This window comes from Aquarana catesbeiana, linkage group LG01 (assembly GCF_042186555.1).
Source record: "Aquarana catesbeiana isolate 2022-GZ linkage group LG01, ASM4218655v1, whole genome shotgun sequence".
Classification (NCBI taxonomy): domain Eukaryota; kingdom Metazoa; phylum Chordata; class Amphibia; order Anura; family Ranidae; genus Aquarana; species Aquarana catesbeiana.
In genome coordinates, this window is record NC_133324.1 from 505,187,448 (window position 1) to 505,210,123 (window position 22,676).

At 43.6% G+C, this 22,676-nt stretch overlaps 1 protein-coding gene across 2 annotated transcripts in view; it reads left to right on the plus strand.

Moving 5' to 3' along the window:
- Positions 1-22,676, plus strand: part of JAK3 (Janus kinase 3) — a 207,916-nt gene that overhangs the window by 101,531 nt on the left and 83,709 nt on the right. For both annotated transcript variants that reach the window (XM_073593259.1, XM_073593268.1), the window contains exons 10-11: positions 6,343-6,526; positions 7,981-8,102. In XM_073593259.1, coding sequence (XP_073449360.1) covers positions 6,343-6,526; positions 7,981-8,102 — 306 coding nt within the window. The remainder of the gene's footprint in view (positions 1-6,342; positions 6,527-7,980; positions 8,103-22,676) is intronic.

Below are 22,676 nucleotides of genomic sequence, written 5' to 3' on the forward strand. Positions count from 1 at the left end.
ACTACAGACGAAGTTGCTAAACTCCTTTCTATCACCCACCTAACCACCTGTCCCCTGGACCCTATTCCCTCTCATATGCTGCGGTCGCCCTCTGACTCCATTCTACACTCTCTAACCCACATCTTCAATCTCTCCCTCACCTCTGGCATCTTCCCCAATGCTCTAAAACATGCACTGGTCACCCCCATACTTACGTCCTTGGACCCTACCAATTTTAACAACCTACGCCCTATCTCCTTGCTCTCCTTTTCCTCTAAACTCCTTGAACGCCTGGTTTACAACCAACTGAGTGACCACCTCATTAAAAACAACCTTCTTGATCCCCTTCAATCTGGATTTCGCCCTCAACACTCCACAGAAACTGCTCTTTTAAAACTCACAAATAACCTACTAACTGCAAAAACCAATGGACACTATTCTGTACTCCTACTTCTGGATCTTTCAGCTGCCTTTGACACGGTTGACCACCCCCTCCTCCTGCTCATAAAACTTTACTCCCTTGGTCTCCGCGACTGTACTCTTCAGTGGCTCTCATCCTACCTATCCCAACGCACCTTCAGTGTCACTTACAATTCTACTTCCTCCACTCCTCTTCCCTTCTCTGTCGGGGTCCCCCAAGGTTCTGTTCTTGGACCTCTTTTATTTTCAATCTACACCTCTTCCCTGGGTCAGCTGATAGCATCTCACGGCTTTCAATATCTTTTCTACACTGACGACACACAAATCTATCTCTCCACCCCTCAACTCACTCCATCAGTCTCCTCACGCATCACTAACTTACTAACCGACATATCTGTATGGATGTCACACCATTTCTTTAAACGCAACTTGTCCAAAACCGAGCTTATAATATTTCCTCCCCCACGTGCCTCTTCCCCTGACTTGTCTGTCAAGAGCAATGGCACAACCATCCACCCATCCCCACATGTCAGGGTACTAGGTGTTATCCTGGATTCTGATCTCTGATCTCTCCTTTCGGCCCCACATCCAATCACTTTCCAAAGCTTGTCGCCTCAACCTCCGCAACATCTCTAAACTACGTCCCTTTCTAACCAATGAAACCACAAAGCTCTTGATTCACTCCCTGGTTATCTCTCGCCTCAACTACTGCAACTCCCTCCTCATTGGCTTACCTTTAAATAGACTACCCCCCCTTCAGTCCATCATGAATGCTGCTGCCAGACTCATCTACCTTACAAACCGCTCAGTGTCTGCTACCCCTCTCTGCCAATCCCTCCATTGGCTGCCACTCGCCCAACAAATTAAAGTCAAAATACTAACAATAAGTTACAAAGCCATCTACAACTCTGCCCCCAGCTACATCATTAGCCTATACTCAAAATACCAACCTAATCGCCCTCTCTGTCCTCTGACCTCATGCTCTTTAGCTCCCTCATCACCTCCTCCCATATCCGCCTCCAGGACTTCTCCTGAGCCTTGCCCATCCTCTGGAATTCCCTACCCCAATCTGTCAGACTGTCTGCAAATTTATCCACTTTTAGGCGATCCCTGAAAACTTTACTCTTCAGAGAAGCCTATCCTGCCTCCATCTAACAACTGCACTATTTTCTCCATTAGCTCATCCCCCACAGCTATTACCCTTTTCTATGACTTGACCCTCCCTCCTAGATTGTAAGCTCTAATGAGCAGGGCCCTCTGATTCCTCCTGTATTGAATTGAATTGTACTTGTACTGTCTGCCCTAATGTTGTAAAGCGCTGCGTAAACTGTTGGCGCTATATAAATCCTGTATAATAATAATAATAATAATAAGATAGAACTTTTTGGCCTTAATTCTAAGTGGTATGTGTGGAGAAAACCAGGCACTGCTCATCACCTGTCCAATACAGTCCCAACAGTGAAGCATAGTGGTGGCAGCATCATGCTGTGGGGGTGTTTTTCAGCTGCAGGGACAGGACGACTGCTTGCAATCGAGGGAAAGATAAATGCAGCCAAGTAAAGGGATATCCTGGGTGAAAACCTTCTCCAGAGTGCTCAGGACCTCAGACTGGGCCGAAGGTTTACCTTCCAACAAGACAATGACCCTAAGCACACAGCTAAAATAATGAAGGAGTGACTGTTCTTGAATGGCCCAGCCAGAGCCCGAACTTAAACCCAATGGAGTATCTCAGGAAAGACCTAAAAATGGCTGTCCACCAACGTTTACCATCCAACCTGACAGAACTGGAGAAGATCTGCAAGGAGGAATGGCAGAGGATCCCCAAATCCAGGTGTGAAAAACTGGCTGTATTAGATCAAAAGGGTGCTACTACTAAATACTGAGCAAAGGGTTTGAATACTTAGGACCATGTGATATTTCAGTTTTTCTTTTTTAATAAATCTGCAAAAATGTCAACAATTCTGTGTTTTTCTGTCAATATGGGGTGCTACGTGTACATTAATTAGGAAAAAAATGAACTTAAATGATTTTAGCAAATGGCTGCAATATAACAAAGAGTGAAAAATGTAAGGAGGTCTGAATGCTTTCTGTCCCCACTGTATATATTTTTGTATTTTAATTGAGTGCGATATAGTCTCCCTAATTTAAAGAAACATTTATGGCTTATTTTGAAGCTTGAAGACACGCAGCTCTGTTCACTTATATTTGTACATAATTATATAGTTATGACATGCTTTGTTGATATTTAATACTGCACCTATATTATTATTGTTTTTTAAAGGTTTCTGTTAATATATCCTTGACTAAGCACTAAGCAAAGAAACTACCGCCTTGTTAACACATTTCACCAGGAATGGCTTAATCACAAGGAATCTTGTTATTAACTCATTTGTGGTGAAACACGTTAAGGACGTGGTGGGTTCTTTGGGGGAGACATCATGGTTGCAGCTTTACTGTTGGTGATTGAATAAAAGTATTTTGAAGAGTGGAGATCAGAGTGTGGCTCTTGCTACACTACATGTTGTATTCCCTATGTTCCCAGAATTATTATTATTATTATTATACAGGATTTATATAGCGCCAACAGTTTACGCAGCGATTTACAATATAAAAGGGAGACAATACAGTTATAATACAATGAGATACAAGAGGATTAAGAAGGCCCTGCTCAGAAGAGCTTACAATCTAATAGGGTGGGGCAGGTGGTACAAAAGGTTGAAACTGTGGGGAAAGAGCTGATGGAGGTGGTAAAAGATTAGTTAGAGACATTATAGGCTTTCCTGAAGAGATGAGTTTTCAGGGATCGCCTGAAGGTAGCAAGAGTAGGGGATAGCCAGACAGGTGGAGGTAGCGAGTTCCAGAGGATGGGAGAGGCTCTGGGGAAATCCTGGAGATGAGCATGAGAGGAGGAGATGAGAGATCTTGAGAGTAGGAGGTCTTGAGAAGAGCGGAGAGGACGATTTGAGTGATATTTGGAGACAAGATTGGTGATGTAGCTCGGGGCAGAGTTGTGAATGGCTTTGCATGTTGTGGTTAGTATTTTGAATTTAATTCGCTGGGTGATTGAGAGCCAGTGTAGGGATTGGAGGAGAGGGTTGGCAGACACTGAGCGGTTGGTAAGGTGGATAAGTCTGGCAGCAGCATTCATGATAGACTGAAGAGGGGATAGCCTATGGAGAGGCAGGCCAATGAGAAGTACCCTGGCGTGAGGGGAGGGACTGATGGTTGCATTTTTGATTTTGATAGAAAAGTCTTGGAGGATGGCACGGGCGGGGGGGAATATTAATAGCTCAGTTTTAGAGATATTTAGTTTAAGGAAGTGGTGCGACATCCATGCTGATATGTCAGTTAGTAAGTTAGTAATGCGAGAGGAGACTGAAGGAGTGAGGTGAGGAGTAGACAGATAGATTTGGGTGTCATCGGCGTATAAGTGGTACTGGAAGCCGTGGGCGGTTATCAAGTCACCAAGGGAGGAGGTGTAGATAGAGAAAAGAAGGGGTCCAAGAACAGAGCCCTGGGGGACCCCCACAGAAAGGGGCAATGGAGAGGAGGAGACAGAGTTGTAGGTGACACTGAAGGAGTGCTGTGATAGATAGGCAGAGAACCAGGATAGAGCAGACTCTCGGAGGCCAAGGGAATGTAGTTTATTGAGAAGGAGCGGGTGGTCAACAGTATCAAAGGCCGCAGAGAGGTCAAGTAGTAGGAGTATGGAATACTAGCTGTTGGTTTTAGCAGTTAGTAAATCGTTAGTGAGCTTTAGTAAGGCAGTTTCTGTGGAGTGCTGTGAGCGAAAGCCAGACTGTAAAGGGTCAAGAAGGTTATTTTCACTGAGGTAGGAGCTAAGACGGTTGTAGACTAAGCGTTCTAGAAGTTTAGAGGTGAATGGGAGCAATGAGATGGGTCTTAAGTTGTTCAGGTTGGTAGGGTCCAGTGAGGGCTTTTTAAGTATGGGAGGGATCTGCGCATGTTTTAGAGGGGAGGGGAAGGTGCCACTAGAGAGGGAGAAATTGAAGACGTGAGTGAGGGAGCATAGGATAGAAGAAGAGGGTGACCGTAGTAGTTTTGAGGGAACAGGATCCAGGGGACAATTGGTTAAGTGGGCATCTGAGAAAAGTTTTGTAACCTCTTCAGTAGTAGCCAATTCAAAAGAGGAGAGTGTTGTGCTGTTAGGCAAAGTATGATGGGTGGGGAAGATGTACGCACAGTGGAGGTATCCTCACGAATTGCATCAATCTTGTCTTTGAAGTGATTGGCAATCTCTTGGGCAGTTAGTGGGTAGAGGGGGTGGGGGACGAAGCAGAGAGTTAAAGGTTGAGAAGAGCCGACGGGGACTGGATGACAAGGAGTTAATAAAAGAGACAAAGTAGGCTTGTTTGGCAGTATGGAGGCATGAAGTGTATTTTAGAAGGGCAGGTTTATATAGGGTGAAGTCTTGCAGGCATTTGGTTTTACGCCACAGTCGTTCAAGAGCACGGCAATGTCTCTTGAGATTTCTAGTGTTGTCAGTTTGCCAGAGTTGTAACGGTCGGGCCTGATTCTGCGTGTGGTTAGAGGAGCAAGTGCATCTAGTGATGATGAGAGTGAACTGTTGTAGACAGAGGTGGCCAGGTCAGGACAGGACAGGGGAGAGATTATGTCATATAGGTGGTCAGTGGCAGAATAGAGAAGAGAAGGGTTAAAGTGGCGAAGGTTTCTACAAGTAATTGTTTGCTGCTTGGAGGGATGGGTGGTTGGAGGCAAGGATACAGTGAAAGTAATGCAGTTGTGATCAGAGAGAGGAAAGGGGGTGTTGGTGAGGTTGCCAGGGTAGCAGAGATGGGAGAATATAAGGTCAAGGGTATTACCATTGGAGTGAGTGGAAGTATGTGTCCCTTGGGTTAGGTCAAAAGATGAGGTTAAGTCGAGAAGTTTAGCTGTAGTTGGGCTGTTAACATTGACAGGAATGTTGAAGTCACTAAGAATGATAGTGGGTATTTCAGAGGAGAGAAAGTAGGGTAGCCAGGTAGCAAAGTCATCAAGCAAGTGAAATACGGGCCCAGGAGGCCAATAAATTGCTGCAATTCTCAGCAAAATGGGAGAAAACAGACGAATACAGTGCATCTTGAAAGAAGAGAGGGATATAGAGGGAGGGACAGGAAGGACTTGGAAGGTGCTTTGTGGGGATAGAAGGAAGCCAACTCCACCTGCTTTCTGTCTGTTGGGTCTGGGGGAGTGAGTCCAATGGAAACCACCATGGGAGAGGGCAGCAGGAGAAGCTGAGTCAAAATTTTGAAGCCAGGTTTCTGTTATGGCGAGTATGTCAAAGCCATGAGAGATGAAGAGGTCATGTACAGATGTTACCCTGTTACAGATGGAGCGGGCTTTCCAAAGGGGGCATGAGATTGGTGGGCTGCTTTGAGGAAACGGGGAAAGAAAATGCTTAGTTTTCACCTGCGTTACTCTAAAAAGTGATCCACTGTGAATTACTTTTCAGAGAGTGGTACAGGTGTGGCTGACAAGTATTTAGGAGGAAGCAGCATCACCTATTTATTTATTTTTTCCTTTTTTGACAACTCAATGTTTATTTTTAAGTGGGAATATCACAGCACAACTGCAAGCCTTATTCACTTACATGCATTTTTGTATGTGTACAACCCCATCCAGCTGCCTTTTCTGCTTAAAGGGAGGGAAGGGTGGTGGTGGTGGTGGGGGGTAAAACTTTAGCTCAACCACCTATTCACTGCCCTCTCACCTGCGTGAGCAACAGTCATTTGGGGTAGCTGTGTTCAGGAATTGCTTATGTGACTTCGCTCTTACAGATGTCTTTGCAGTATACCTATATAACTACTCTACATGCAGACAGCTTTTACAAAAAAAATCTGATCTCTGCTTATACTTCTATATTGTTCACTCTTTCTTATCTAAGTCAGCCAATAGCATAATTTTTTGTCATATCCTCTACAGACTCCTTTGGGTAAAGACTACCAAGGATGTTGCATTCAGTGCAAGAATGACACCTTCTCTTTGGCTGGTGTCCCGCGTAATTTCTCCAGTTTGCGGAGTTTGCTGGAATATTACCAACAACACAGTCTACGTCTGGGAAATGTGTCTATGTGTCTCACAGTTTGCTGTCCTCCTAGACCTAAAGGTGCCCAAGTACATGCAAATATATTATACTGTTTAAAACTTAAAGTTAGGATAGCTTCTGCAAAGTGGTTTGTTGATAAATGGCTAATAGGGATACATTCTGTTGCCTTAAATAATGTGATTGTCTTCTTGTGTGCATTTTTATGCAAGTTTTTTAAAAATTTTTATTAAAGCTGAATTTTAAGCAGCTATCAAACACATACATTAAGGCTCTGATATTATTAATTAATGCAATTTATTTTCCAAATCCAATTATACTTGGAGAGAGAGGACTGAGATCCAATAGGTGTGCTGCATACAAATGTGTAGAAAGGGAGCATGCTGATAGGAGAGAGCATGTGTCACGTCTACCCCAATGCATGTGGTCAAACACTATAGCTGGTTGATGTGTTCTTTACTTATAGCAGCCCCCGTTCCAATGAGACAAGCAGGCCTACTGGTACTCGGTTACTCCCAGGACTTATACACAATGCAAAAGTGCCTGCCCACCACACCAGGGGCAGATGCGACCTGAGCAAAGCAAATAGATACTTGTGGTTCAGTAGACAGATAATGTGGTTCTATGACAGTCTAGGTAAAAGGCAGGCTGAGTTTTCAAGGAATAGTCCAATCCTCCGTTCCAAAGTCATACACAGGGAAATCCAAACTAGCAAAGCAGGGCAGACAGTCAGAGAGCTTGATCAGGAACAACACACATATTACTCTTCATCACAAGCACTTACACAAGCTGGCTTATAACAGGCTTGGTTTCCACCCAGAGACTGATCACAGTAATCAGCCTGCAGGTGGACAGACAGACAAGGAGAGTGCCATAGCCAAAACCCCAGATGCTGGAATGAGGAACAGGAGCACTAAGCCTCGGTTCACACCAGAGGCGGCACGACTTGCAGGTCGCCTCACCGAGGCGACCTGCACACGACTGCCCGGGCGACTTGCAAAACGACTTCTGTATAGAAGTCTATGCAAGTCGCCCCAAGTCGCCCCCGAAGTCGTACAGGAACCTTTTTCTAAGTCGGAGCGACTTGCGTCGCTCCCCTTAGAACGGTTCCATTGTACTGAACGGGACGCTACTTGTCAGGCGACCTAGGTCGCCTGACAAGTCGTCCCAGTGTGAACCGAGGCTAAGTGATCCTGACAGCATAATGAGTAGAGGAATATGCTCATCAGTCTACTGCTGCTGTTTTGCTGTCCACTCAGCAGGCTGTGTGTAGAGAGATGGCACCATTGTATTTTTTTATCTGTAATTGGCATCATCCACCTGTTTGTTCTGTGTAGCAGAGCTGAATAAATCTTAGGACTGGATTAACAGAAATATGAATCCTTTGGCAGGTAAAACCGCTACCGTGTGTGTTAATTTCATCTGTGTATTTAGATTCTTGTCTGTAGTTCAACTTTAATAATAACCATTTTTATTCGAGAATTAGGCATGTAGCTGAATAATGAATTTACTTCCAGAGAAGTCCAACCTTCTTATACTGCGAGCCAGCTGCCCACAAAGGACCATGTCACCCGCAAAACAAAGAAGGAATATTCCACCGCTGACCTTTCACAAAATCCACCTTAAAGACATTACCTTTGTGAGTATGTTAAAGGCAGCTAAGTTTTGTATGAAATGAACTGGAGAAAAAGAAAAGCAGAGGTGTTTCCAGTAAAAAGTAGAGACCCGTGTCTATGAGCTTTTGATGTCAGAACTGCTTCTGTCCCCATACAAGTCTATGGAAGTGGATAAGTAGCTGAAGGAAGTCAAAAGAAGGCCATCTCCATGTCATATGTACTTGTCAATGAATTCTGAATGATCTCAGAAGCATTTTAAAGCGGTTGTATACCCGCACCTTTTTTTTTATTTAAACAAAAAAACATGCAAGGCAAAGGCATAATGAGCTAGTATGCAGCGCATACTAGCTCATTATGAAATACTCACCTTAGAACGAGGTCTCGACATCTGATTGTGGTCCATGCGGAGGGAGCTGACATGTTCCCTCTGCGTTTCTTCCGGGTATCGCGGCTACAACGCTGTGAGTGGCCGAAGCCGCAATTACGTCACTTCTTTTTCCCGGCAAGGTCCGGCAGCGTCTGCCGTACCTTCAGCCGGGCCATCACAGTGCATGTGCTGCTGACTTTAGTGACTGCATGCAAAGTAAATATCTCCTAAACTATACAGGTTTAGGAGATATTGATTTTACCTACAGGTAAGCCTTATTATAGGCTTACCTGTAGGTAAAAGTAAAAAAATAGGGTATACAACCTCTTTAAGCTGTTAAAAGCAATTTGCATTTGTCTTTGTTACAAACCTAAAGCCTGTTGACACAGACCCTGATAGTAATTGCAGCTATATGTGCAGCTACTGAGGTTCTTTCTTAAAGTAGAATTCCAGGTTAACTTGTCTTAAAATGCTGCTCCCTCTCAATTCTAACACCTTTACTGACTAACCTGTGTAAGTCAGGTGTGTGTATACTTACCTATTTTCAGGCCACTCCTGTCCAGTCATGTGATCTCAAACATGTCAGCCAGCGGCGGCTGTAGGGAAAAGAAGAGAGAGCGCAACAATTTTATTTTTTATTACAGATACCTATATAGCACCATCAATTTACGCAGCGCTTTACATATATATTGTACATTAGACTTGTGCACGACAGAAAATTTTGTTTCGGTTCTTTTTCATTATCATACATAATTTTGTTCTGTTATATTTGTTATGTTACATTAATAGACATGTGCAATTCATTTCGTTCAGAATTAGTTTTTCAACAAAATTCAACAGATTTGTTAATTCGGAAATATTAGAATTAATGAAAACCCATTTAACAAATTTTTCCAAAAACGACAATCCGTAAATTCAAAAATTCGAAAATAAGAATGAAAATCAGAAAATTGAAAGGAACGAAAATTCAAAAACCCAAACATTCGAAAATCCAAAATAATAACTAACTAACTAATAATAATAACTATTAATAGCTATTAAATTATAGGTATTGGAATTTCCTTTCAAATTTGGCTGCCGCATCTAAACGAATGAAACGTAACGAATTAATAATAATGATAATGATAAAAAAAATTGTATTATTATTATTATTCATTTGTTACGCTCCATTCATTTAGATGTGGCATTTGTTATTTTTCGTAACTTCGGATAAATTCGTATTCCTCACGTTCATAAACAGCCAAATTTGAAAGGAAATTCCAATACCTATAATTTAATAGTTAGTTATTATTAGTTATTATTTCAGATTTTTGTATTTTCTGATTTTCGAATTTCCGAATTTTCAAATTTATAAATACCGCATCTAAACGTATGGAACATAACGAATCTGAATTTTTACAAAGTTACGAATTTATCCGAAATAATGAATTTCGATCATAACGAATGACCCGAAAAACAAAACAAAAACGAAAGCGAACAAATTTTTCGGCAGTGCACATGTCGTTACATTAATTCATTTTCGGATAATTCATTATTTCTGTAATGTATAGATATTCGTTATAATGAATCAATTCATTTTATTGTTTGTTTCATTTTCGGATAATTTGTTATTTATTCGTGATAACGATTCGTAATTAGGAAAGTCACTTGTTTATTGAATCCATTAACACACACAAACAATGAAAATATCTCTTCTGCTGCTTTTTAAAACTCATCTCCTCTGCTTAAATACAATACAACACCCTTCTCACTCAGTTCTCAGGAATGCACTTTGCCAGCAGGGTGCTGTTAGGGGGGAACCACTGGTCCTCTTGTAGGGGGCCCGAGTTACCAGGGGGGCCCACACAGGGAGGGGGATTAGTGATGGACGACAATTGCAGAACTCTTTCTCCAGGAGCTGAAAGCTGGTCTCTAACCCCTTTCCCTGCTGCCAGCTTTTATCTACCGAGACAGAAACAGTCGTCCCTCACTAATCCCCCTCCCTGTGTGGGCCCCCCTCCCAGCACTGGCTCTAATGTTAGCTCTGCTTCTGAGTTTGTTTTCTCTGTAGCTTTGTTTCTCTCCCTCTGTCTCACTGAACCCGGAGCTCAGCCTGTATATTTTTTTCATCTCAGCTTCATTTTTATTTATTAACTCAGTTTTAGCTTTTAGATTTGGCAGGAATTCTGTGTGTTATGCTGTATTTGTGTCTGCTAATAATGATTTTATTGTATTTCTAGCAAAATATAGCTTTAATAATTTCGGGGGGGGGGGGGGGGGGGTCTGTCAGGTAGCTTGTACGGGGCCCTGCAATTTCTATCAGCAGCCCTGTTTGCCAGTAATCCAACCTCCAGCACAAAATGAATCAGCAGATTGGACTGTAGATTTACTCCGAGTCGACCTGCTGTTTCATTAGACCTTTAACTAATTAACGAATCCCGAATTCATGCTGAATTCATCAGTTATTTTCTTTATAATTTCTTTTGTATTATTTGAAATTCATTATATTTTTCTTCGGACATTGGGATGCAAAATTCGGCCAAATTTCGATTCATTATGAAACGATTCGCATATGCCTATTGTACATTCACATCAGTCCCTGCACTCAAGGAGTTTACAATCTAAGGTCCCTAATTCACATTCATACATACACATAGTAAGGCCAATTTAGACAGGCTCCAATTAACCTACCCGCATGTCTTTAGAGTGTGGGAGGAAACCCACGCAGGCACAGGGAGAACATGCAAACTCCAGGCAGGTAGTATTATCATGGTTGGGATATGTGAACCGAAGACCCGAGTGCTGCTAGGCTGAAGTGCTAACCACCTAGCCACTATGCTGCCCAACAATGCTTAGTAAAGCCTGGGAGAGGTGATGTCACCCATAGGCTCCTATCATTCATACTTTGATGGCGCTTCCTCCTCTCCCCTGCAGCCACCACTGACTGACACAGGGGAGCTGGACCACAGGACCAGACCGGAGTGGCCTGAAAAAAGTAAGTATATTCATCTTTCTTACACAGGTTAGTCAGCATAGGTGCTAGCTCGGGGGGAGAGGGCATTTTGAGGACTAGTTTGGTTTAGCCTGAAATTCAACTTTGAAATTTTCTTTAAAAATAATAGATGGGATCTGATTATTTGTTATGTACAACATTTCTACATATTTTTTCTCCTTTGGTTTTTTTTAAATGAAACTCATGTTAGTAAAAGCAGGAGTTTTGGATAAAATGTGAGCAGAAAGATAACCAACCAGGAGAAAAACAGGCCCCCGGGAATATGTGAAATGAATACTTATTTGCAAAAGTAAAAATACTATACATGGAGTGGTAGAACCAGTAAGCAAGTGAACACAACTTTCAAAAATAGCACACCATGGCAGATGGATTCAACACTGCAGACAATGCAACAAAAAAATGTAAGTGCAAAGTAGGCAATGAGAAAACTTTAAACAACCAGAAGAAGAACATATATTACAAAAACAGTAATCAAAACCTGAACGAAAATATATAGAAGCCAACCAAAATCACAGACTATAAAATGCTATCTATCCCAGTAAGATTGCCATACTAAGCTTTTAAAAAAAGTGATTTGCCAAATATAATGGTCACAGATTTGTCTATGCAAAACATGCATGATGGAGGTCTGACAACATTCATTTTTCAAACTATTAGAATGGATAGCTTGGTAAATTATTTTATATTTTTTCTGGTGCAATAATTTTTATTCTAATGAGTATAACAACTTGACAACCATTCACCCACGCAGGGGTATAGCATATTAAACATATTAAAAAGGCATGGGCTGGGAAAGTTTGATCAGGTGACTTTTATAAGTACTAAATGCCCACTGGGTGACCTAGGGGGTCACCCGAAGGTCCATATATGTCGCCTGGGCCCAAGGGCCAATTAAGGGAGCCCATGTTGCAGGTGCACTAGCTTACATCAGAGGACAATATGTATGTTGGTCTACTGAACAATTGGTAGGAGAGGTACAAAAAGAATTTTAGACCTGGCAGCAATAGCCACATGTCAGCAAAGGTGGGCCCTAAGTCTGAGGACTCAGGGTCACCCTAGGACAGGGGGATACCGAGGGCGGCCATAAGCTCAGTCTCAGCAGCAAAGGAGAAATGAAAAAAAGGAGAGATACAAAGAGTAAATATTCAAGATAGAGAAAGAAGGGGGTGAGGGAGGTGGAGAAATCCTTCAGGAGGGGGAGTTATGAAGTCGTTCTTAGGATCGATCCAGACTGTTTGGTGCAGAGTGTGGAGAGCATAAGACCACCAGGGTGACCATACTTTGAGGAATTTAGAGTGATAATCATTTAGGACACTTGACATTTTTTTCAGTGATCATATGGACGGTCAAAATGTTGTTCACCATGGCAAATGGAACAGAGGGTTTCCTCCAAGCTCTAGCTATTTCCAGTTTAGCAGCTATAAATAGATAAGACGCCAGCTTTTGTTGGTATGAGAACAGTCCCTGGATCGGGCGGTGCAGCGAGGCAATTTTGGTATCCTTATGTATGGGTATAAGAAAAAAGGAATAGAGGGGTCCAAACACCCTGGACCAGAACCCCATAAGGTGGGGTCAGGACCACCAGATGTGTACAACATTCCCTCATTGGCCACAATCTCTGAAGCACCGGTCGCTATAGGATGGGTTTGAGCTCGCTATCCAGGTTTGAGCTCACTAAACATCGTAGAGGAACCTTATATGCTGCTTCTAGGGTAGCCGTGTTAAAGGAGCATTTAGCAATGGAAGACCAGGCTTTGTTCTAGTCCTGTGGCTCAATAGAGGTCGCTAGATCGTGTTCCCACCGCAATTTATAAGACACCGCCTATGGCATTTAGAGAAGAGTAAATCTTCAAAATGGTGCCTGGGGCTCTGGGGGAATGAAGGCAAGGATGTTCAAAGAGTGTTTTCTGGAAGGGGTGGGAAGAGCTGTCTCAGGAAAGAGACCCAGTGGTACAGTTGGGTGTAGCGGAAAAATTCCGCAGAGGGCACCTCATGGGTATCCCGAAAGGCGGACCAGGAGGGAAGAGTGCAGGATGAAAGGAAGTGGCGGACCTCCGTGAATCCATGGGTGGACCACCAGGAGAAGGAGCTCGGTTGGTCAGGGCTTGGCGGAAATAGGGGATTATTGTAGAGAGGGAGAAGCGGAAGAAAGGGGGAAATAAGATTACCAGAGTAGCGAACTCAGTCCCAGAGTTTCAAGCTGTGACGCATAAGGGGGCTAGGGATGAGAGGACAAAACTTATGAGGAAGCCACGATAAGGCTGAAAGGGGAATTGGGGCACTGTTAGGGAGTTGAAGGAGCACCCACAAGGGGATGTCTGAAGTTGCATGAATTAAAGTTAATTGGTAAATCTGAGCAGCCTGGTAATATTTTGCTCCCTGTAGTCTGTGTCTGTAGAGGATGGAGTACTGGGGGGCGCTGATAAAGTATAAGATAAAGGAAACTGCCAAGATTGCATTAAGGATGTAAGGGGCAGCTCAGTGGTGTAGTGGATAGCACTTTCGCCTAGCAGTAAGAAGGGTTGCTGGTTCGAATCCCAACCATGACACTACCTGCCTGGATTTGCATGTTCTCCCTGTGCCTGCGTGAGATTCCTCCCACACTCCAAAGGTTACCGCAGCAGCGATGAGAGGTGACGCGAACACGTCGCTCCGCCCTATGCGGCATTTCGTAATAGAGTTACGTCGTCCAGGCACGACGTAACTCTATTACGAAACGCCGCATAGGGCGGAGCGACGTGTTCGCGTCACCTCTCATCGCTGCTGCAGTAACCAGTAGGACGGGTTGTTTGCGAGCTTCCGGCCGGCGCTCCAGACACTTTCAGGCGCTTACTTCATACTTTCAGCATGTGAGCGCATCCTTTTTTGTTTATCTATTTTAATAAAAGTTAACGTTTTTACACTATTGGAGCCCTTCTTATTTTTCCATGGTATGACTATTGTACTGCGGGTTGGTGTCCCATTACCTGTCAGCTCGAATACCCTTACCACGTTATTGAGGTCTGTTAATGTGCCATCATTATCCAAGGCTCCTTGTCCAATGGTTGTGGTCCGGATTATCATTTCTCCAAACAGCTTTCTCTGATCCTCTGTAGTGGGGGATCATGAGTTTCTGGTAAGCGGCCACTGTTTACCTATGGTGGTGGATCAAGCACTTTTGCGTCATACAGCAGGAACCACAGTTTATGTGGACTATTATTTATCACACAAGTGATTTATATTTATTACATATATATGGACTTTTACCTTAGATTGTAAGCCTTTTGAGGGTAGGGTATGATGTGAATGTACAATGTATATGTAAAGCGCTGCGTAAATTGATGGCGCTATAGAAGTACCTGAAATAGATAAATAAAATAAAAGTGATCGTAAATGGGGATAGTAATTGGTGGCAAAAAGAGATGAGTAGGAAGGGGTCAATTTGATGGCAAGATAGCCCAGGAAGGAGGAGTTCCAACAATATGGAAAGAAGGCTCGCAGCTGGAACGCCATAGAGGATGGCAAGGAAATGTTCAAAGCAGTGGCCTTGTGAGGGTTGACCTGGAGACCGGAGAGAGATGAAAAATGGGAAAGGAGGACCTGAAGGTTAGGTAGAGTCGTCAGAGGGTTGGTCAGGGTCAAAAGGGCATCATCAGCAAAGAGGCTGACTTTGTGGTGTGTGCCGGCATAGTGATTACTGGAAATGTTGGGATCTTTCCTAAAAGCAATGGCTCAGCCAGGATAAATAAATTTGGTGATAGGGGGCAACCCTGGCTGATTCCTTGGTAAATCTTAAAGGAGGCAGAGAGCTGGCCAGCGTAGGTGACACTAGCGGAAGGAGAGGAGTAAAGGGCCAAAATCCACTGGAGAATTTTAGAATCGTTTTAGAATCGTTCTAAAACATAGTGCAGGTAAACCTGCACTAGATGTCGAGCAAAGGAAGTAGGCCTGGTATCTTGTGGTGTTGAAGCAAATGTATCAAATGATTCCCCGGCTTGATAGCCGGTGACAAAGCCAACCTGGTCCCTATGGATTAGGGCGTGTAGATATTTATTAACCACTTGCCGACCGCCTCACGCCGATGTACGTCGGCAGAATGGCACGGGCAGGCAGAATCACGTACCTGTACGTGATCTGCCTCCCGCGGGTGGAGGGTCTGATCGGACCCCCCTCGGTGCCAGAGGCGGCCGGCATTTGTTCGCGGGCGATGAGAGGTGAGGGGGAGGCCATCCATTCGTGGCCACCCCCTCCCGATCGCTCCCGGCAATGAAAATCCTTCCTCTGCCTCTGTAATGTAAACAGAGGGAGAGGAAGTGATGTCATCCCTCCTCGAGCCGGTCTTTTCGTTCCGGCGCCGAGGAGAGAAGACATCAATGTAAGTTACACCAACACTACACTTCCACTAGAACACGCCAGGCACACTTTTCACCCCCCATCACCCCCCGATCACCCCCCTGTACCCCCTGTCACACTGACACCAATAGCAGTTTTTTTTTTTGCATTGGTGTCAGTTTGTGACAGTTAGAAGTGTTAGGGCAGTTAGGGTTAGCCCCCTTTATGTCTGGGGTACCCCCCTTTAGGTCCAGGGTAACCCCCTAACCCCCCCAATAAAGGTTAACCCCTGGACCCCCCCCCGTCGCCAGTGTCACTAAGCGATCGTTTTTCTGATCGCTGTATTAGTGACACAGGTGACGCTAGTTAGGGAGGTAAGTATATAGTTTTGCTGTCAGTGTTTTATAGCGACATGGACCCCCATATACTACCTACTAAAGGTTTTAACCCCTTGATTGCCCCCTAGTTAACCCTTTCACCAGCAATCACCGTATAAGTGTGACGCTGGTTAGTTAGTATGTTTTTTATAGTTTATTATAGTTTATTATAGTTTATTATAGTTTTAGGGCACCCGCCGTTTATTACCTTATAAAGGTTTAACCCCCTAATTGCCCGGCGGTGATATAAGTTAAGTTTTTAGGGTCAGATAAGGTCTGCGTCGCCCCAGGCAGTTTAGCGCCAGTACCGCTAACACCCACGCACGCAGCATACACCTCCCTTAGTGCTATAGTATCTGAACGGATCGATATCTGATCCGATCAGATCTATACTAGCATCCCCAGCAGTTTAGGATTCCCAAAAACGCAGTGTTAGCGGGATCAGCCCAGATACCTGCTAGTACCTGCGTTTTGCCCCTCGGCCCAGCCCGGCCCAGCCCACCCAAGTGCAGTATCGATCGATCACTGACCCTTACAAAACACTAAGCACACATAACTGAAGCGTTCGCAGAGTCAGGCCTGATCCCTGCGATCGCTAACAGTTTTTTGGTAGCGTTTTGAATCAGTCGCTAACAGTCAGGAGCTTTTTTGCCTGTGAGTCTCACTAGTGTACCCCTAAATTTAGAGCCCAAAATGGCAAATCGAAGGTACACTAGTGAAGAGGCCTACACGTTTCTGAGCATGACAGATAGTGAAGAGGAAGTCACCCATCTGTCAGATTCAGGCTCAGAATACGATCCTGTAGAGGACAGCGGCTCCATGACAGATAGCTCTGACGATGGAGTTGTGGTCCCTGCTAAGGTCAGGCATACCAGACCCCAATCTTCTTCTTCTGTCCTTGAAGTGCAAGAACCGCAGGTCCCTCGTATGGAGCAGAGAAGTACTAGCGCCGCTATTCCTTCTGGTGAACTGGCAAGCACCAGCGGCCTAGTACGCCCTGGTCGTATATCCAGCACTGCAGTATCACGTGGTGAGGTGGCGAGTCCCATAAGTGCAGTTCAAGCTGGCGAGGTGGCAAGCACTAGTAGTGTCCCGCTGCCACCAAGAAGACGAACACAGGCCCGTCGTGCCCATAGTGCCCTTCCTGCTGCATTCGCCAATCCGAATTGGGAGCCCACCACTTCTGCAGCACCCGTACTTCCCCCATTCACTGGCCAACCCGGAATTCAGGTGGAAACAGTTGATTTTACGCCACTGGATTTTTATTCGCTGTTTTTCACCGAAGATCTCTATAGATCTATTGTGGACCAAAGCAATTTATACGCTGGTCAACACATCGCCGCTAATCCCCAGTCCTTCCTTGCCAGAGATTGGAGACCAATTACGGTCTCCGAATTTAAGATCTTTCTGGGCCATTCCCTCAACATGGGCATAAATAAAAAGAGTGAGTTGCGGTCATATTGGTCCACTGACCCAATTTACCATATGCCCGTGCTCTCTGCTTCCATGGCCAGGGCACGATACGAGCAGATTTTGCGGTTCATGCACTTCAATGACAATGAACTCTGTCATCCTTGTGGAGACCCTGGATACGATCGGCTCTACAAAATTCGGCCCCACTTCAACCAACGTTTTGCAGACTGGTTTCCTCCCCATCAAGTTGTCTGCGTTGATGAGTCCCTGATTAAATTTTCTGGCCGCTTGTCATTCAAACAGTACCTTCCCAGCAAGCGTGCCAGATACGGGGTCAAGATGTGTAAGCTCTGTGACAGGGCCACAGGCTATACATGTAGATTTATGGTTTACGAGGGCAAAGATAGTCACGTAGAGCCGACAAACTGCCCTGACTACATAGGAAGCGCTGGCAAGATAGTGTGGGACTTGGTGTCACCCTTATTCGGAAAGGGGTACCATTTATATGTGGACAATTATTACACGAGCGTGCCACTTTTTAGTCACCTTTTTGATCATCAGATTGGAGCATGTGGCACCATGCGACCTAATCGCCAGGGCTTTCCCCAGCGGCTTGTAGATTCCCGTCTTAGGCTGGGGGAGAGAGCCTGCTTGCAGTGTAATAATTCGCTTGCTATGAAGTGGAGGGACAATAAGAATGTTTTCGTTCTTACCTCCCTTCATGCAGACACGACAGCCCAAATTACTACGGCGACTGGTGTTGTGGAGAAACCCCTCTGTGTACACGAATATAACCAAAATATGGGAGGGGTGGACCTCAACGACCAGTTGTTGGCGCCGTACCTAGTTGCCCGTAAGGCCAGACGCTGGTACAAAACAGTGTCTGTTTATTTATTTCAAATGGCTTTGCTGAACGCTCATGTGCTATACAGAGCTTCAGGACGGACTGGATCCTTCCTTAAATTCCAGGAAGAGATCGTCAGAGCCCTTCTGTTTCCAGACGGTGCTCCACCTCACCTTCCCCAACCAAATGCAGTAACCGGCTGCATGAGAGGCATTTTCCTTATGTCCTCTCGAGTACCCCTACCCAACGAGCCCCCCAAAGAAGATGTCGTGTCTGTAGCAGGCCCAGATTTAGGCGTGACACCCGGTATTATTGTCCCTCCTGTCCTGACAATCCTGGTCTATGCATTGGTGAATGTTTTGAACGCTACCATACACTAGTTGAGTTTTAGCATAGGGTACAGCATTGCACAGACTAGGATACACTTTCACAGGGTCTCCCAAGATGCCATCGCATTTTGAGAGACCCAAACCTGGTACCAGTTACAAAAAAGTTAAAGTTACTAAAAAAAGTGTAAAAAAATAAATAAATAAATAAAAACACAAAAAAATATAAAATAAAAAAAACAAAAATAGTTGTTGTTTATTGCTCTCTCTCTCTCTATTCTCTCTCTATTGTTCTGCTCTTTTTGACTGTATTCTATTCTGCAATGTTTTATTGTTATTATGTTTTACCATGTTTGCTTTTCAGATATGCAATTTTTTTATACTTTACTGTTTACTGTGTTTTGTTGGTAACCATTTTTTTGTTTTCAGGTACGCCATTCAGCTGCAGAGCGGATTTATTTATCTTGACAGCAACAGCGTTTGCTCCCACGATACATAAAGCCATGACTCCAGCGCTGTCGGAGGTGATTTCACCACCACAGTTACATACTTCAGCATATATGCCGAAGCGTGGGGGCAGCAGTGGGTGGAGGAGTGATTTGCTCCTGCCTTTTGTGGGAGGATGCCCCCATGCTTCGGCATATATATATTTTAGGCACAGGTTGCGTTAAATGTTTTATTTTTTACTATGTTTTTTTTGTATTTGCTTTGCAGGTATGGTAAGTCTTACTGTTATACTGTAATGTTACTTTGTTTTATTGTTAACCATCATTTGCTTAGCAGGTACGCCATTCAGTTGCAGCGCGGATTTATTTATCTTGACAGCAACAGCGTTTGCTCCCACGATATATAAAGCCGTGACTCCACGCTGTCGGAGGTGATTTCACCACCACAGTTACATACTTCAGCATATATGCCGAAGCATGGGGGCAGCAGTAGGTGGAGGAGCGATTTGCTCCTGCCTTTTGTGGGAGGATGCCCCCATGCTTCGGCATATATATACGGTGCATGTATGCCCATCATTAGAAGTGGGTGGATGAAGAGAGGTATTCTAATGGTGGGCATACGCACCGATCAATCTGTTTTTTTCGTTCAGCCCACAGGCTACATGAAAATTAAGTTTACAATATATGCCCAACAAGGACCAGCAACGTACTGGTATGTTGCTGGACTTTGAGTGGTTATACCAGAATGATGCCTGCAGGTTTAGGTATCATCTTGGTATCATTCTTTTCAGCCAGCGGTCGGCTTTCATGTAAAAGCAATCCTAGCGGCTATCTAGCCTCTAGACTGCTTTTACAAGGAGAGATCTAGGGTCTAATAGACCCCAGTTTTTTCAAAAAAGAGTACCTGTCACTACCTATTGCTATCATAGGGGATATTTACATTCCCTGAGGTAACAATAAAAATGATTAAAAAAAAAATAAAAATGAAAGGAACAGTTTAAAACTAAGATAAAAAAGCAAAAAAAATAAAGAAAAAAAAAAAGCACCCCTGTTCCCCCTGCTCTCGCGCAAAGGCGAACGCAAGCATCGGTCTGGCGTCAAATGTAAACAGCAATTGCACCATGCATGTGAGGTGTCACCGCGAACGTCAGATCGAGGGCAGTAATTTTAGCAGTAGACCCCCCCTGTAAATCTAAAGTGGTAACCTGTAAAGGATTTTAAAGGCTTTTAAAAATGTATTTAATTTGTCGCCATTCCATGTCATGTTTGGTATCCATGACTCGGCCCAAGATCATCTTTTTTATTTCATCAAACATTTGGGCAATATAGTGTGTTTTAGTGCATTAAAATTTTAAAAAGTGTGTTTTTTCCCAAAAAAATGCGTTTGAAAAATCGCTGCGCAAATACTGTGTGAAAAAAAAAATTAAACACCCAATATTTTAATCTGTAGGGCATTTGCTTTAAAAAAATATATAATGTTTGGGGGTTCAAAGTAATTTTCTTGCAAAAAAAAATAATTTTTTCATGTAAACAAAAAGTGTCAGAAAGGGCTTTGTCTTCAAGTGGTTAGAAGAGTGGGTGATGTGTGACATAAGCTTCTAAATGTTGTGCATAAAATGCCAGGACAGTTCAACCCCTCCCCCAAATGACCCCATTTTGGAAAGTAGACACCCCAAGCTATTTGCCTAGAGGCATCTAGAGTCCATGGAATATTTTATATTATGACACAAGTTGCGGGAAAAAGACACATTTTTTTTTTTTTTGCACAAAGTTGTCATTAAATGATATATTGCTCAAACATGCAATGGGAATATGTGAAATTACACCCCAAAATACATTCTGTTGCTTCTCCTGAGTACGGGAATACCACATGTGTAAGACATTTTGGGAGCCTAGCCGCAATATTCCATGGACTCAACATGCCTCTCAGCAAATAGCTTGGGATGTCTACTTTCCAAAATGGGGTCATTTGGGGGGGGGGGGGGTTGTGCCATCTGGGCATTTTATGGCTTTCAAAACTGTGATAGGTAGTGAGGAGTGAAATCAAAACTTTACGCCCTTAGAAATCCTGAAGGTGGTGCTTTGTTTTCGGGGCCCTGTGCGTGGCTAGGCTCCCAAAAAGTCCCACACATGTGGTATCCCTGTACTCAGGAGAATCAGCAGAATGTATTTTGGGGTGCAATTCCACATATGCCCATGGCCTGTGTGAGCAATATATCATTTAGTGATAACTTTGTGCAAAAAAAAAAAAAATTGGTCACTTTCCCGCAACTTGTGTCAAAATATAAAATATTCCATGGACCCAACATGCCTCTCAGCAAATAGCTTGGGGTGTCTACTTTCCAAAATGGGGTCATTTGGGGGGGTTTGTGCCATCTTGGCATTTTATGGCCTTCAAAACTGTGATAGGTAGTGAGGAGTGAAATCAAAAATTTACGCCCTTAGAAATCCTGAAGGCGGTGCTTGGTTTTTGGGCCCCGTACGCGGCTAGGCTCCCAAAAAGACCCACACATGTGGTATCCCCATACTCAGGAGAAGCAGCTAAATGTATTTTGGGGTGCAATTCCACATATGCCCATGGCCACATATGCCCATTTAGTGACAACTTTGTGCAAAAAAAAAAATGGGTCACTTTCCCATAACTTGTGTCAAAATATAAAATATTCCATGGACTCAACATGCCTCTCAGCAAATAGCTTGGGGTGTCTACTTTCCAAAATGGGGTCATTTGGGGGGGTTTTGTGCCATCTTGGCATTTTATGGCCTTCAAAACTGTGATAGGTAGTGAGGATTGAAATCAAAAATTCACGCCCTTAGAAATCCTGAAGGCGGTGCTTGGTTTTCGGGGCCCCGTACACGGCTAGGCTCCTAAAAAGTCCCACACATGTGATATCCGTATACTCAGGAGAAGCAGCTAAATGTATTTTGGGGTGCAATTCCACATATGCCCATGGCCTGTGTGAGCAATATATCATTTAGTAACAACTTTTTGTAATTTTTTTTTTTTTGTCATTATTCAATCACTTGGGACAAAAAAAATTAATATTCAATGGGCTCAACATGCCTCTCAGCAATTTTCTTGGGGTGTCTACTTTCTAAAATGGGGTAATTTGTGAGGGTTTTGTACTGCCCTACCATTTTAGCACCTCAAGAAATGACATAGGCAGTCATAAATTAAAGGCTGTGTAAATTCCAGAAAATGTACCCTAGTTTGTAGGTGCTATAACTTTTGCGCAAACCAATAAATATACACTTATTGACATTTTTTTTACCAAAGACATGTGGCCGAATACATTTTGGCCTAAATGTATGACTAAAATTGAGTGTATTGGATTTTTTTATAACAAAAAGTAGAAAATATCATTTTTTTTCAAAATTTTCGGTCTTTTTCCGTTTATAGCACAAAAAATAAAAACGGCAGAGGTGATCAAATACCATCAAAAGAAAGCTCTATTTGTGGGAAGAAAAGGACGCAAATTTCGTTTGGGTACAGCATTGCATGTCCGCGCAATTAGCAGTTA